General features: G+C 35.7%; 1 protein-coding gene across 1 annotated transcript in view; it reads left to right on the forward strand.

Annotated features, from left to right (window-relative positions):
- The window catches only part of LOC123307474 (endoplasmic reticulum metallopeptidase 1-like), a 33,071-nt gene extending 16,752 nt beyond the window's left edge, over window positions 1-16,319 (forward strand). The window contains exons 5-11 of the mRNA XM_044889801.1: window positions 2,678-2,986; window positions 3,322-3,551; window positions 7,956-8,139; window positions 11,825-12,165; window positions 12,358-12,673; window positions 15,113-15,288; window positions 15,924-16,319. Coding sequence (XP_044745736.1) covers window positions 2,678-2,986; window positions 3,322-3,551; window positions 7,956-8,139; window positions 11,825-12,165; window positions 12,358-12,673; window positions 15,113-15,288; window positions 15,924-16,088 — 1,721 coding nt within the window. The 3' untranslated portion in view covers window positions 16,089-16,319. The remainder of the gene's footprint in view (window positions 1-2,677; window positions 2,987-3,321; window positions 3,552-7,955; window positions 8,140-11,824; window positions 12,166-12,357; window positions 12,674-15,112; window positions 15,289-15,923) is intronic.
- Window positions 16,320-16,810: the final 491 nt, after the last annotated feature.

Below are 16,810 nucleotides of genomic sequence, written 5' to 3' on the forward strand. Positions count from 1 at the left end.
TAACTAACCCACATAGAAAATTTCCAACTCGAAGTGTGATGGACAGACTATCTGAGCTGCAGTGAAGAAACTGAAATAGAATGAATTTTTTATTTTTTTTTTTATTTTGTAATTCACTAGGCTGAAGGACTTCGGTCGATGGCCAATAAAGAACAGTATTATTATTATTATATTTATTCTTGAATGAAACTCACATAATTTTTATATTTTCCATTTTGAAGGAATGTTAAGGAATTCCTGTTTGCCTTCTCGGAAGAAGAAGGAACATTTATTATGGAAAATTTTTACAATTTTCGCAGACTTTGCCCACAAGGTGTTGACATGTTGATTATTATTCTCATTACATCTATTCTTGAATAAAACTCACATATTTTTGGACATAATTCATTTCGAAGGAATGCTATGGATATCCTATGTGTCTTCTCGGAAGCTTGTTGAAAATTTATTGAAGAAAATTTTCGCATAAACTTGTGTTCTATAACCTTTTGACAGCTTACCCACAAACTCTCCATCTTATTCAACCTACCGACCTCTCTCTCACAGGCGGAGTCCATGTTATTATGAGTCTATGCATCTCACAGGAATAATTCACCCAGGCAAAATGCCCGGAATCATTGAAGAAGCAGTTTAGGGTTTTTAGTGGGTCTCGAGCTCAGGAGAGTGAGAATCTCCACACTTTTTCCCCCTCAGGAGAGGGTGTGTTCGTCTGTCTTGCAGATTTTCCCCCTTCTACAAAAAAAAAAAAATTCCACCCAAAGAGATGGAAAACTGCAGATATGATACCTGGAAAGGAACGGAAATTTCCTCGAAATTATAGACCAATCAGCCTACTATCAACACTAGGAAAAATCGTCGAGGGGGTTATCGCTAAAAGGCTGACTGAGGAAACAGAAATGTTGAAGATAATTCCACACGAACAATTTGGATTTCGACGAGAACATTCGACTGAACTCCAATTGCTACGGCACATAGAATACGTCACCGAAGGAATGCAGACCAAACAGGCCACAGGGTTAGTTCTGATGGATATCGAGAGAGCTTTTGATAGGGTATGGCACGAAGGCCTAATAATACAAGATGAAAAAAGCAGGATATTCGACCAAGCTGTGGAAGATTATAAGGAACTATCTGAGGAATAGAAACTTTTATGTGAAGATAGATGGTGCAACCTTTCAAACCAGACAATTGGAAGCAAGAGTGCCTCAAGGATCGGTACTTGGACCTCTGCTTTACGTAATATACGTTTATGATATCCCGACGAATGCTAGAAATATGCTCACCTTGTACGCAGATGACACAGGAATAGCGTTCAGACATCGACGCCCAGAGATCATACACCGGAGACTGCAGGAAACCATAGATGAATTACTCAAATGGTGAATCAAATGGAAAATCCAAATCAATGGAAGAAAGACTCAAGCAATATTACTGCAAAAGAAAAGATTGAGGATGGAGGAAAACCTTGAAGTTGATGGAGAAGAGGTTGAATGGGAAAATGAAGCAACATACCTAGGAGTGAAGCTTGACAGAGGACTAACATGGAAAAACCACATCAAATGTGCAGTTGATAAAAAGCTGCAATGAGTAGACTGTATCCACTCACAGGCAGAAGAAGTCATATGAATAAGAACATCAAGTTGACGATGATTAAAACTATCGCGCGACCACAACTCACATATGGATCGGCGCCATGGGGCTTCGCAGCCAACACCCACATCAAGAGAATACAGGCCACTGAGAATAAACTCCTTAGAATGGCGATGGACGTACCCTGGTTTGTTAGGAACAAACAAAACTACAAGGACTTGGAATGGGAACCAGTTACAGAATTTATGAAGAGAAAGGTGGAAAGGATATTCGACAAAGCCAAACAACATCCAAATGAGGAACTACGAAGATTAGTCGACTACGATCCAACAGAAGAAGCTAGAAGGTCAAGAACCTACCACCGAAGACCGAGAGATCAGTTAAGGATTTAAAAAGTAACAAAAGAAGAGCTTAACCTATAAAAGATATAGGCAGCATACAACTATAAACACGACTATGATCGTGTGAGAGTCGAGAAACCATAAGAGTCAACGGGTTAATAGGCAAAATGCCCGGAACCTATGAAGAAGCAGTTTAGGGTTTTAAGTGGGTCTCGAGCACAGGAGAGTGAGAATCCCCACACTTGTTTTCCTTCAGAAGAGGGTGTGTTCGTCTGTCTCGCAGATTTTCCCCCTGCTACACCAAAAAAAAAAAATTTCAAATCTATGCTATCTTGCTTATCTGCAGAAGTTTCGATTAAATTTATGTTAATTAAGATAAGAAATTAAAACTCTGCAAATTTCTCTTTCTTATATGAATGAATTAAAGGTCTGAATAAATGAAAAATATTGATAAATATGGTGTTGCACATCAAGAATGAAGTCGAAAAACTAAATACACTCCTGGACAAAAAACAGACACGAAAAATGTTCACCGAATTCATTTCAAAATAACTTCGTGAAGTGTGCATCGCTTTTGATCATTTTGTTCTCTATTTGTCGCCTATTTCATCTAGTTTTGTCGATATCAGGTTGACTATAAACATAAAACGTATAATGATTAGGGAACAGTTTGAAATAGATAGAAGAAATTTAACGGTTAATATTTCCTCTACCTGTTAACTATGAATTTATGTTCATTTTGTTCGTAGGACTGGATTTCGCTTGGTCATCGAATGGATATGTTTATCACACAGAATTTGATTCCCTAGAACAAATACCTCTGGGTTCTCTGCAGAGAACTGGCGACAATATTCTGGCTTTAGCCGTTGGTATGGCACAAGGGCACCAGCTATCTAACGTTGAAGAATATAAAGCAGGAAATTTAGTATTTTTTGACTTCTTAGGAGCCTTCGTTGTTCGATGGTCCATGGAAGTCGCCGACTTAATCAATATTTTATCTGTGATCATTTCCGTATATTCATTGTATGCCAATAGCAAAACAATGGAAGCTAGTGACTGTAAGTAGTTTCCTCGTTCTTATCGATAACTTTCACGTGATGATTCAGTGTTTTGAACATAAAATTGAACCTTTGAATTCAAGTTGAAGCAAGAAAGGGGCTGATTGAAAATAAGTTAAAAAACTCTTCACAAAAATTGCTTCCAATTGTTCAACCAAATTGTTCGAAATTGCATGGGGACAAACTACGGTAGCAATATCATTTTGATCGCGAACAATTCCACAAGCACTTTCAATAAGTTGCTATTTCCGTATAATGTAGTATAAGTTGAAAGTGAATATAGAAAAGTTTTATAATTTTTTGTTCCAACTTCTATCTGAATTCTCTTTTTTCAGATTTAACCAAAAAAAACTATGTAAAAAAATTATTTGGATGTGTAGGCAGTGTTCTATGGTCCTGGGTATCAGCATTGTTAGGCTGTTTAGCTGTTGCGCTTCTGTTGAATAGTATAGGACCTACAATGAGTTGGTATGCTAATCCAGTATGGATTTTCTTTTTATATGTGATACCTACATATACCGCTTGTATGTTGACAATTTACTTACATGCCAGTTACTTCAACAAGGTTAGTTATTAGTGAATCATTAGAAAATACTGCTTGGATTCACTGGCAAGCTTGTGTATGTTTTTGTTATTTATAATAAAAATATATAACATTAGGAGATTTCAGTTCGATTGCTTTATAGCAAGCACGCAGTTTATGCATAATGAACTGAGGTCCTATTTTTTTTTCGGATTCAAATTGAATTTGCTTAAGCTTCAGCTCTAATCTCAGTGTTCTCTTAACTTGACTTCGTGAGATTTTTGGTAGAGAGAGATACATTGTATCATCTATATTCATGTGGCCTTATCCTAAAAACCAGTAAGCATAAGAAGTTTTCCTCGAATGATATGATCGTTTTAGGTTAAATTTTCGGCCTAATACGTATAAGGATAACCTTTTATTTTGAGCGCTCGTTACATCACTGTTCAACATCTCTAACCCTGCTTTTTGTATTCATTATACAGGGTGAGTCTTGGTCTCGTACAAATATTTTAACAGTAGATTCTAGAGGTCAAAAAAAAAGTTTTTTCCGATTTGGTCCTAATAAAAAGATATAGCCATTTCAATTTTATTTTACAGAAAATTCAAATATTCATTGATAGCGCCCAATTTAGTTTCTAGAGTAGGGTTCTCTGAATTTTTGGTAGTTTTATGGTACGTAATGGTCATAATGAGAAAACAGGAAAACGTGAGTGATATCTTGTGCAAGAAAAAGCTTCTTCAAATAAATGAAAAACTATATTCCGAAATTCATCTCATTCGATAAAACCGTTTGTGAGTCCAAAAAATATCATTATTTTATGGTTTTTCAACTCCCTTATCTTTTAAATCTAGAGGTGGGGGAGAGAACATCTCTGAGAACAATAACACGAATGAGACACCCCCTCAATAAATTACACAATCCATCCAATGAACTACTCTACAGAAAGACCAAAATACAGCCAATAATAGAAAGACTGAAAATTTTAAATGGCAGATTTTTCAATCGGGTCAAAGAACTGGAGGATATATATGGCATGTTCCACAGAGATACAGCGAGCAACAAACTCAGAAAATTTCCAGACCAAACAATCATGGACAGTCTCACGTCCATGGCTATGTAGATCAATAAAAAATTAACCCAATTTAATATATAATAGACTAACCTTTTTTTTTTTTTCTTTTTTTTTTCTTTTTTTTTTTTTTTTTTTTTTTTTTTTTTTTTTTTTTTTTTTTGCTACATCGATGTATCTAAATGTACAAGGCTGAAGGACTTTGGTCGATGGCCTTTGACTGTGGTCAATAAATGACAGTTATTATTATTATTTTATCTTTTAAATCGAACCGATTCGGAAAAAATGGTGAAAAAAAAAGTGTTTCTTTTGACCTCAGAAATCAACTGTTGAAATATTTGTACCAGTCAAAGACTCTCACTTCTCCACTCCTGTGGAGCAGCTGGCTTTAAAGTTTAAGCCAAAGTATAAAGAAGTATTATTCAGGATTACATAAAAAAAAAACAATATAGTTAAAACTTGTAGCAACAACAGTTAAAAGACACAGAGTGTAGATGGTTTCGGCTTGAAGTCGAAATCTGTGAAACCCTGTGTAGAGGAACCGAGAAACTGTCTTTACTCTTTTTGAGAAAAACACTAATCCAGCCGTGCCAAACTCAATGACACAGATGGGCCAAAACTATGAAGACCACAAAACCTTATCTTAGAGAAGAAGAACTCCTGAATTCGGACCGCAGGAAAATGCTCAGTAGGCCGCATGTTCGACATGGCTGCACCAAACCTAATATGCTTTTTATCTGCAATTGTCGTTTAACCGCGATCCGGTTATCATTTCTTCTTGCGCATTAACGTCCTGGAGTTTTTGTATTATTCATGTCCAATATCATTTCTTGGGATAATAAATTTCAGTATTTATTTCAATCGCTCTTTGAAAAAAAAAGACACCAATAAGCAGAGAAACTCACAGAAATCAAAATTCCGTGAACTTCTATTAGTACTGAACAATTGAACAATTGCTTGCTACGTCTACTTCTCTCTCTTTTTTTTTGGTGTAGCAGGGGGAAAATCTGCTGTCAGACGAACCACCCTCTCCTAAGACGAAACAAGTGTGGGGATTCTCACTCTCCTGAGCTCGAGACCCACTAAAAACCCTTAGCTGCTTCTTGAATATTGCTTCCGGGCATTTGCCTATAAACCGTTCATCTCCTTATCGGTTCTCTTCTCGCACACTATCGTGCTGGGATTTATGTGTTTATCCTCTATTGGATTAACACTTTATTGGATTTTTCAATAAGTTTATGTTCTTATTTTAATCTCTTCTTAATTGATCTCTTGGTCTCCTTCGGCAAATTCGCATTCTCCTTTTGTCTTCCTCTGGGTCGTAGTCCACTAGTCTCCTGAGTTCTTGATTCGGATGGTTTTTCGCTGTTTCGAATAATTTCTCTGCTTTTCTGTTCATGAATTCCGTTATGGTTTCCCATTTTAGGTCCCTATAAATCTGTCTATTCCTGACAAACCAAGGTGCATCTATTGCACATCGTAGCAGCTTGTTTTCAGTGGCCTGAATTCTTTTGATGTGGCTCTTTGCCGCGAAGCCCCAGGCAACTGATCCATAAGTCAGTTGAGGCCTAGTAACGGCTTTGATTATCTTCAATTTTGTCTCTTCCTATTAAAGGATAGAGTCTATTCATCGCTGCTTTCGTTTTGTCGATTGCTTGTTTGATATGACTTTTCCAAGTAAGTCCTTTGTCAAGCGTTATTCCTAAATATTTGGCTTCATTTTTCCAGTCGATTTCTTCGCCGTCAACTTCTAGATTCGTTGTGGGTCGCTGTTTCCTCTTATCTGTATTATATAGTCAGGAGAGGCTATACTCTTATCTCACTCTTAGGTGGCTCTGTAACGTAGACAGCGTTCATTGGTTATTGGTCCACCACGAGTTTATCCCAAACATCCTACTGTGCTAGGTTTGCTCTACGAGGAACATTTTTCTAGACATCTCTGCCAGAGTTCAGACCTGCTCGATTCAATTCATGACTGGAGAACCAGCTGGCCAGTTGAACCTTTGAATAGCATTGAGCAAAGTGAGGACGTGATATCTTTGGCTGGTCATACTTCTTCAGCTCTTCACCATCCACTCCTGGATGTAAGCCTCTCCCATAGTCTTCCACCTTTGTCTGTCTCTGGCTTGTTGTTCCCAGTTTCTACCCGCTATTTTTCTATTGTCGTCTACACATCTGCGTTGTGGTCTATCTCGGCTTTCATTGTTTCGAGTGGTCTCTCTTGTAGCGTCCGCACTGTCCATCTCTTTGGATTCTGTCTGGCTATATGACCTGCCCATCTTGAGCAGCTGCTGTACAGCACTGCGCTGGTCCATGAACATAAACTGAGATGTTACGGATGAACCTTTTCTAAGCCCGACTTACAACACCTTGCGAAACATTTATAGACCATTCAAGAATGATTGACATCTCGGATGGCTATGGAAAATCGAATTTAAGTTGGTAATAGCCCATAAGTTGAGATTTTGTGTTGCGGAATTCATGTTGGTATTGTAAATAAACATTGATCCATAGACCTATTATATGTGAGTTTATGCACTTACCGACGGTTATTTGAATTTTGTACAGCTGTTTATGCTCTTGATTTAATCGTATAAATTGGAAATATAATTGTGTCAATTTTGAATGATTAATATGCTGCAAATTTGAATATTTCTTATTTTCATATACTTTTCTAGGTTATATTGATATATTTCAGTTCTGTGATTGAAAGTACAGAAATTTTTAATGATCTTTTGTGGCCTGATATTAAGCTGCTCCTGGACTTTCAAGACCTACTAGGATGTCAATCATTCTTGAATGGACTATAACTGCCGGAACACTTCTCGCTTCACCTTATGATTTGGTCGAACTGCGCATGAGCCAAACGTCTTCTCGTCATGACTGATGCATCGATATTGCTTCTATTTATTCAATTATTGTCGACTCAAATCTAACCCATGCGTTCAAATTATACAAAAAATTAATGTTACTTTCTCAGCATCGAAGTATATTTTCTCCTATACGAACTGAAAAACGAACCTATAGAAAAAAATGTCAATTAGCTCCCGTCGAAATTGAGGAAGTTCATCCAGGCTCAATAAAATTTTAAATTCTCACCAGAGAACACAAACTTGCTATTATTTGTTACCTCGAAGAAGGCATTTAATCAACCTGTTGTCCACTGGTACCTGCAAACAGAATTTCGGAACAAATTGCACGTAAATTCTGATATTTATTATGGTGCTGAAAAATTTGCATACAATAATATACAAGAACATCATTCATGCCTAATCACATATCTGTAGACTACCTTGATCAATGTCCAACAAACGATAAGAAATCAGATTCGTAACAATTAACTAGATATACTTAAAATCTTCGTTTGTTCTAGGATTTGATATTATCTCCTTGGACGCTTTTCCAACTTTATTTCGACTCATATCAGTTATTATGGACAGTACTTCTTGCCCTTGGAGTGATGGCGGGAATACGATCAAGCTTTATACCTCTAATGTGGGTTATAGCCGCAACGGTGGAAAACCTTGTCAAAACACAGCTCTACAAAAAATGGAGAGGTTTGTGAATGATTTTTCTCTGGATATTACAATATTTCATTTCATCCTTATGCCTGCGAAAGTTAAAATTTTTTTGAAAAAGAGTCTCATTGTCCCTAGAGGATGTTATCTATGTATTTTGGCAACTCAAGCCTGCTACTCGCACGCCTATGGCAGGGGTTATCTAGGGAGCTAGAAGAGAGTATTCCTTTCCTTCTCCCACACGTCAAGATATCTTTTATTGCTTTTCCTGCATGTCTACACAATTGGCGCCGATCTAGGGATCTTTGCTTTATTACCCACTAGATTGCCGAGGTCGCAAGCGTTTGTGTAGGCTGATATAGGTTTTGAAATTAGTATCGTCACGTTCATTATGAAGCAGGCCCTTTGAATGTGAAATATAGTCGTTATTTTTTTTATTTGAAAAGAGATCCACCTCTACTGGCCGATTCTCTTAAAAAAAACATAATACCGAAGCCAAAACCGGTATTATATGAGTCCCATTTATGTGAAACATCTCTCTCTGTGAACGGTGCTTAACCATCCTATATTCTAAGATGTCTAAAACACTGTTGTGTGCACTTGTCATTTTTTGCAAGCATCAACATTATTCCAAATCGGGCATATGGGATTATTTTCGTGGGGACGCGCAGCGTCAGTGTTTAAAAATCGGGGTTGTTCAGATTTTGTGAAATCAATGCAGTGAACTGTTGAGTTGTAGATGGTAGTGTAAAAACATTTACTGTATATCGTTCACAATCATAAAATAAATAAGTCACCCGCATGAACCTAATACACTAACAAATACTAATACTAACAACATCTATAAACTCAGAGTGACATTATTCAACTAAAAACAGAGGTAATCTAGGGTAGTTCAAATGGGAAGTCACTTGAAGTCAGACTTACAGCGGGTTTCATAAAACTTTGATTGTCCGATCAACGATTTGACAGTTACTCGAATTCTAAAACTAAATCACTGAAACATTTTAATTTCTGAATATATCAAAGAAGTAGGAATTGATAATAATTGAATGGACGTTGGAACATCCTAATTTGGTGCGAGAATGATAATGTGAATGATCATGATTGAATTATCGATTAAAAACAAATTGACGTCTATTCGTCGATCAAGCTTTGATTCCCTGGTCAAGCTTTATGAAACCCGGGCTTAGACACCGAGAAAGTTCGATAAATTCAAAATCAACACAACGTTTACAGTGCAGAGCAATCAATGAAAATTAATTGCGAGAGCCTCTTTATTCCATAAGAAAAACAAACGGTCAAAGTGATGAATTTGAATAAAATGATGCAGGCCAAGAGTTGAAAGCTAAATTATCTAAGTCTGGTCATAAATGAGATCAATACGTTAAATGTGAGTAGAGCAATAATATAATAATTAATATAAACAACGTTGGTCTTGAAGAGTGCTAAATTCATCAATGAATACTACATTTACAGAGACGGATTGCTTATAAGTAAGTACGAGTAGAACGTCAATCAGAATATGATATACAAATAATGAATTATTAGAGGTGCAAAATGAGAGTACTAATGAGGGAAAACACTAATCGTTGGTTTCGAGAAGAGCAGAAGGCTTGAAAACTATAACGAGCAAGATGAATGAATGTGAACATATATCTATGAGAGTACAAATTATAATGAAGAGATCATAATAATTGAGAGATTACACGATTACCAGAGCAGACCTTCCAGGGTAGAACCATGACGAGAGACTATCAACCAGTTTCATGACTTACTAATGGCCGTTGAACCAGATTGAAGATGTTTGCATCGTGTTCTGTCCATCCTGGAAATCATGACTTTTCGTTAATCTGAAACTCGACAACAGTAATTAATCATATATAAGTGAGAGATTAATAACAGAGTTACTTGAGAAATGAAATGAATTGATTCAAATTAATGCGATGAGCATGAGAAAATGTAAATAAACATTCATTATCAATGAGAAATTTCAATTCTGTTGTAACTAGAGCAGTACTAGTTAGGATTATAAATCTGTTTGAAGATTCTGAAATGATCTTGCAAGTGGACTCATTTCATCAGAATGACAAGAACATGAAAATGGTTAAATTGATAATTTTGAGAAGACATTACCATTTCAGTAAAACAATTTGGCATCAGAATTGAATGAGAAGTCTTTAGAGAGAATTACTTAAATGAGATGAACTAATAGAGAATTTACAATATTCGAGGTTAACACAATGAGACGTTAATTCATCAACGTGAACAAAGAGAATATGTGATTCGCCTTCAGCGGAAACTGAAAGCTTTGATATCTCTGGAGTGGGGCTTCTGCGTCGGTCAATTGGATTTGTCTAAGACAGCATAGAGTTTGCAGTTGAGATTTGGGAAATTGTCAGTAGCGTAGACAAGAGCAAGGTCGGAGGGGGCATGGTCAATTTTTAACAACCATTTCATTTGCTTCGTTTCCTTTGTTTTACAAACGAAAGTCCAATGATAATACTCTCTCGTTTTATTTTGTTCTGCGTTTATCAACAAGACAATTTTCTCCTCTGTTAATGAATATTTGTGATTTACACCTAATTTCCGTTGTAAAAACAAATTGCAGATATTTCAACACTGTCGAAGAAGTACTATTTTGCTTCTCTGTTACCTGTGAGGGGAATTCAATGTGATTTCAATAAAACGCAGTTTATTGGCGAAATATCCAATATATTTAGTAGAACGAAATTGAGTTCACGTTACACTCGTGAAGAATATTCGTAGAACAGACTCTACTGGATTTATTCTTTCTTTTAATATATGCTCATAATTCGCATAACGTAACACAGTGCCTTGGATTGAATATTGCTGACGTTGCTATAAAACTGTTAGCTGAATCCGTTTCGCACGTTCATGTGAGATTTGGTTTCGCCTCAATCCATAACAACAAAGATAGTTCAATAACATCGAATTCTGAAGCTATACTTCTTGATTATTCACAAAGAAAACTGAAAGGCATGTTTAAGAAATGAAAGTTTTACACTCTTTCTCGAAACTAATACATTTTCACACAACAATAATTTCTTATAAATACGACACATCCGTAAGTCGTCGACAATAAACTGTCAATCTCTAAAAAGTGCTACAGTAGGTAGCACGTGGGAAAACGAAACTGATCACAAATCCCCAGAAAACGTAAAACAAAATCGAATCAGTGATTACACCATAGTTTGAGACAGCTCCCAGAGGGAGTGTTCGCTCGATTACAAAGAAAACCTTAATAATTAACATGATTTACCTATATTTACTAAACAGAGAACAACATAAAGATAAATTATTAAGACCTAATCATAACCATCCCGGAAAACCTGGAAAGAAAAGTCGACGTTTCAGATGTTTTTTGAGAATTCTAAGCGAACAGGAAAAGAAATCGATGTGTGGACATCGAAGGAATAAAGTGGAATAAAGAAAATTTTCATCGGCACAAACCTAGCACAACACAAAAACTTCACACATGTAGGAGAGAAGCTATTAATTTCATTGAATTGTTGCGTTCAAAATAACCATAATTTGAAACTGCCTTAATAGCGGTATGGAAAGAATTTGAAATGTCAATGAAAAAGCGACTGTATTCCACGTTTGAAGATTACTTCTCTTCTGAAATCGTACTCATGTTGGAAACCACAAAAATTAATCTAAGCTTTGTTCGTTTCTAAACTAAAAAATGTTAATTTTCCAGATTCTAAATGGCTGCTGCTCCATATTGGAGTGATGGGATTGCCCTTTGTTCAGGGATTTTACTTAACACTAAGTGCTCTCTACCTTTTCATACCCATAATGGGCAGAGCTGGCTCTGCCTCCTATGCCGAATACCTCATCGCCATCATGGCTAGTTTGCAATTTTGCGTCCTTCTTTGCTTCGCAGTACCGATAATACTGCTAGTCCAGAAGATGAAGAAAATCTTCTCTTTGCTGATGGGAGTTATTCTTCTATCCATAGCCGTGCTTCTCCTGACACCACTTGGGTTTCCGTATTCCGGTAATCCCAATTGGCTGGCTCCTCAGAGATTCATGATTCTTGTGAGTATTCTACTAAATGTTTCGGTAAGAATAATTTCTATTGTAAAAGGAACACCTGAAACAAATTTTTAATTTGGAATGAACATATAAGATTGAAATTTAAATTATGGAAATTGAAAAATGAAACATTTTGGAAGCGATAAGACAAATTTAAAAATTGAAGAGACTGATTACTATCATTTTACACCGCAGCATTCGCAGAGAATATATCGTGGTATTTCTGGAAGTGTGGAGAACAATACCTCTGGGTTCTGGATCGTTGACATGGACATCAACAGTCCCCACAGTGTTGATAGATATGTACCCGAAATGAGAAATGCTGTATCTGTCAATCAGGACTGCCGCGATTACCTGTATTGCGGTCTGCCTTATCTGGTTCCAGTTCTGAATATGCTGGGAAAAACGCACTGGATTCCAACTACTAGTGCTCCCAAAACAACCCCTATTGTTATGAAATATAATAGGGAAAATATTACGTCCGGCCAACGTCTACATTTGGAGATACAAGGTGAGTGAAACAAGCGTACTTTTAAGGTTTATTAATTTTATTTTAAACAGAAATAGAAAACATACCAATAATAAACTATGGGAGAATAAAATTAAACTATGATCTATATCATATAAGGTGGTTAGCAAATGTTTCACCCTTCTTATTTAAAGTTTGAAATGTTGAAAAAGAATAAATTTGATTTTTTTTATGAGCCCTTCTTCTTCTTATTACAACTAGACAAGAAGAACAAAAGTTTTTTTTCTGAGAGCGTTCCAACGATCACCGACATAATAGGTACATGTTTGTCCTATTCGAAAAACAAAAGTTGGGTGGGGTTGCGGCTAAGATGTACAAAAATATTCAATTGTATTGCTGAAAAAATAAGTACTCGATTAACGTGTTTCTGCGTCTTAATTTTAAGTCAATGGTTGAGAAACTAATGATTTAATTAATAATTTAGTTAATAAGTTACTATTATGTTTCTCCTGATAACCACAAAATTAAGATAAAAACAAATATTATGGTGGTATTGCTTTCTTCCATTTGAAAAACGTAATTTGGATGGGGTTGAAGAAAAACAATCAATTTTATTGCCAGAAAATTGAAGTATTCAAAAATCAATTGAAAGGTTTCAGAGTTCTCATTTTGAGTTATTGGTTCGAAGAAATGTTAATTTCATTCCAAAATAATGCCCAACGCTGTATAATGAATATTGCAGTTTCAACAAAAAATGATTAGTCACCTGCGCCGTCGATATAAGAAGCAGAAGTCTACTAAATCCGATTTCATTGTTTTTCTATTACTTTTATTATTGTGCTAATTATTCTTATTCTTAAATAAACAAATTATTTTTATTGCAACTAAAGAAGTTCAATTGCATCAGTTACATGAATAACTGAATATTAAATCTAATTTTCGATAGGCGCGATTAGAGTACTTGGCAATAAAAAAAATTTGATAAAATATACCGTGCGTATGTGAAACCTCCCTCCCTAAATGTGAAATTTTTTACAGTGTATTTGGTATATGACTTATCCTTCTTTTGAATGAGTCAAATAATAATTCAGGTCAAAGCACGCGCAACTTGCTTGTTTCAGATGGAACACTTTGTATTCTTTTGTATGTCCAGAAGTTCTCAATTGTACCGTTTTGTGCTTTTTCTGGAGCTATCTCGAGCTGTTTTATAAGAGACTTTGTATGTCTGGAGAGTGAAATGTACAACATTTATTTAGACATACTAAGAGAGCGTTTAATGTGTTTTATGTAGGTAACATAAGCCGCTGATATACAGAGCGTTTACACAAGACTGTCAAAATTTGATTACAGAAGAAGGGATCCAGTTGGTTTTTGAATTGCGAACAGTCTGTTGCATCTCAATATTTCGTTTCAGAAAGGCGTCTTATGTCACTAAGAAAAAAAAACATTCAATTCTTACTTGCTTGGTGATTTGATAAAAGTGATCTGATTTTGTAAATTGTGTTCTGAAGCAATACAATATTCCTTATAGGCGTTCAATCGTTTTTTTTTCCGAAAAATCGCAGACAACTAGAGAACTACTCAAAGTAACTAAGTAAAGCGTGCACAAAATGAACGTAGGATTGATAAATACATTTGTATACGCAATAAAGTACAGTTGAACATATATTTAAGTTCATATAAAATGAAAAAATAAATAAAAAGAAGGTAAAAGCGTGTAGGTAAAAGAGCTAATAGGCCAACGCTAACGCGCCTTCACCTGTTACGATTAAAAACAATATCACTACGATATGTAGGTTAAGTTAGAAAACCAGGAAGTAACTTTTGAGTTGTACAGGGTGGGCATAATTGGTTGTCTACTGAGAGGATCTCGAGAACTATAGCAGCTATGAGAAAACGGATGACACATTTCCGAGCTCATTTTTGGAGAAAGAAAGAATGGTGAAAACCGCAGCCTCCTAATATAGTTTTCGAGTATTTTTTCATTTCGAATCATTAGGTGAACTTTGATTATTTTAAATGGCAAACTTCAATCGAATTTGTTATTTTTGAATTGGAAAAAAAATCTTTTATCAGTAGATTCTACGTGTGAAAGTGCCTCTTTCATACAAGTTACAGATCTGTAACTTCAAAGACAAAAAAGTTATAGAGACTTTTCGGAATGGTCAAAATCTCAATTTTTGTTTATAACTCGAAATCTAAAAATAATAGGCCGATTCTGTTTTCAGATTTGTATTAGTCATGAGAAAAGAGCTCGAGAATGTGTCATCCTTTTTCTTATAGCTGCTATAGTTCTCGAGATCCTCTCAGTAGACAACGAATTCTGCCCATCCTGTACTAGCTAAAATTAATATATCAATGATGATCAAGGGTGTTTATCGATAAGAAAAATGAACAAATCTCATAAAAGTTGTATTATGTGGACGAAACACAGAAAAACAAATGATTTGAATTCAGATCAAAAATGACGCTTTTTTTCAGGTGCGAATCATGTCGGAATAATGATTTCTCCAGTTCCCGGTGTCGAATTGAAGACCTGGAGCTTTAATTCCAAACATCCCTTGGCAGGACCCAAGTGGAATGGCAGGGAAACATATTTCATTTACTACGCCCATGGCTTAACACCAAAACCTCTGAACTTCTCGTTGGACATGAAGGTGAGTGACTACTCTGGATAGATGTGTGCTTGCTAGGTGCGACAACACAGCCTAGTGTTGGCCGTGTCCTAAACTAAACCTGCAGTAGTACTACAAGCTCACGACAAGCACACGACTCGATGTCCCATCTTTTCCCTACCCTATCTTTATAGTTGAGGAGCCCAAGGAGGAAATTCGGGAGTTACTCGAGGTTGTCGGATTTATATAAGGGGAGAACCTTGAACCCTGTAGAGTATCTCTACCAAAAATTAGACCTGTATATAGGGGGAATTGTCTAGGACCGATCCATTGTACATGCTCGAGCCCTCTAGCTCGGAAACGGTTGAGGGTATGAAAAATTGCTTCAGACAAAAGTTGTATAGAATTTTATTATCTACAACTTTCCTAATGAATACAGAAACAATTAGAGGTACAGAAAATTTAAGGTGCCCCATTTAAAAAACACCAACTCTCCTCTATATCTCATCACGTGGGACATAAAAATAACTGGAAAAAATGCTTTGGAATTTGGACTCTGTATACTCGGAATAAGAATCTTGAGCAGATAAGCAAGCGTTCATATGAATTTTGTTCCAATTATTTAAGTGAAAGCTCAAAACACCAAGTTTTCACATAAATTCTTGTTCTCATTTCAGGTACCTTCTGATCACAAGGGCTACATAATGGATTTTGCAGTGAGTACACACAACCTATTCGGAGAGGGAAGAAAGTCAGAATCTCTAAAGAAATTTGTCAGCCAATTTCCTAGATGGACTACAGTCACATCCTGGACTGCCACTTACGAATCATGGTTACTTTGATGATTTAATTTTGATATAAACTACGACAAGTTAATTTTTCGATTCATAAGTCTGGAAGAAGAAATTTAATATGTATTATTATCTTTTAAATTTCGATCAATCGATCAAATAATATTCCAAATTGTTTTTTGTTACGGTTGTTATTCTCAACAGCTCTAATCAAGAGGATTGGAATATTTAGTGAAGGCTTAAACAGTTGTTCTTACAATAATAAAGATTTACTCTATTATAGCTATTTTTTTTCATTTTATACCATTTTATCTAACATGTTTTCACGTCTAAATGAGGAAAATAAGATGTGACAACAGATTATGCCCTCTCTTTTATTGAAAATAATCGTTTTAACTGCGTACGCCAATTTTTCATTGTATTATGTTATGGACCAGGTCAATAATGGAGAATAATGAAAGCACAATATAAACGGGCAGTATGATAACAACTACTGGAATAATCAAATTGTACAGGCATTATTAATATGCATGTATTATTTCTATATACCTATCTTTATTTTAAACATAGGTAACATGGATAGATACGAGGATGTGTTGATTTCTGGTCAGCCTATACCTGTTCCATGCATAAAAAAATATTGCGTTACCATAGCAACAAACAATAACTCATTAGAAGTGTCAGTGTGAAGTTTGAGTTCGAAAAAATAAACCAGAGTTAAGCAATAAATTGAAAGAAAGAATATGTCCACCGAATATGTGAAAATCGAAAAA

Source organism: Coccinella septempunctata, chromosome 2 (genome assembly GCF_907165205.1).
Source record: "Coccinella septempunctata chromosome 2, icCocSept1.1, whole genome shotgun sequence".
Classification (NCBI taxonomy): domain Eukaryota; kingdom Metazoa; phylum Arthropoda; class Insecta; order Coleoptera; family Coccinellidae; genus Coccinella; species Coccinella septempunctata.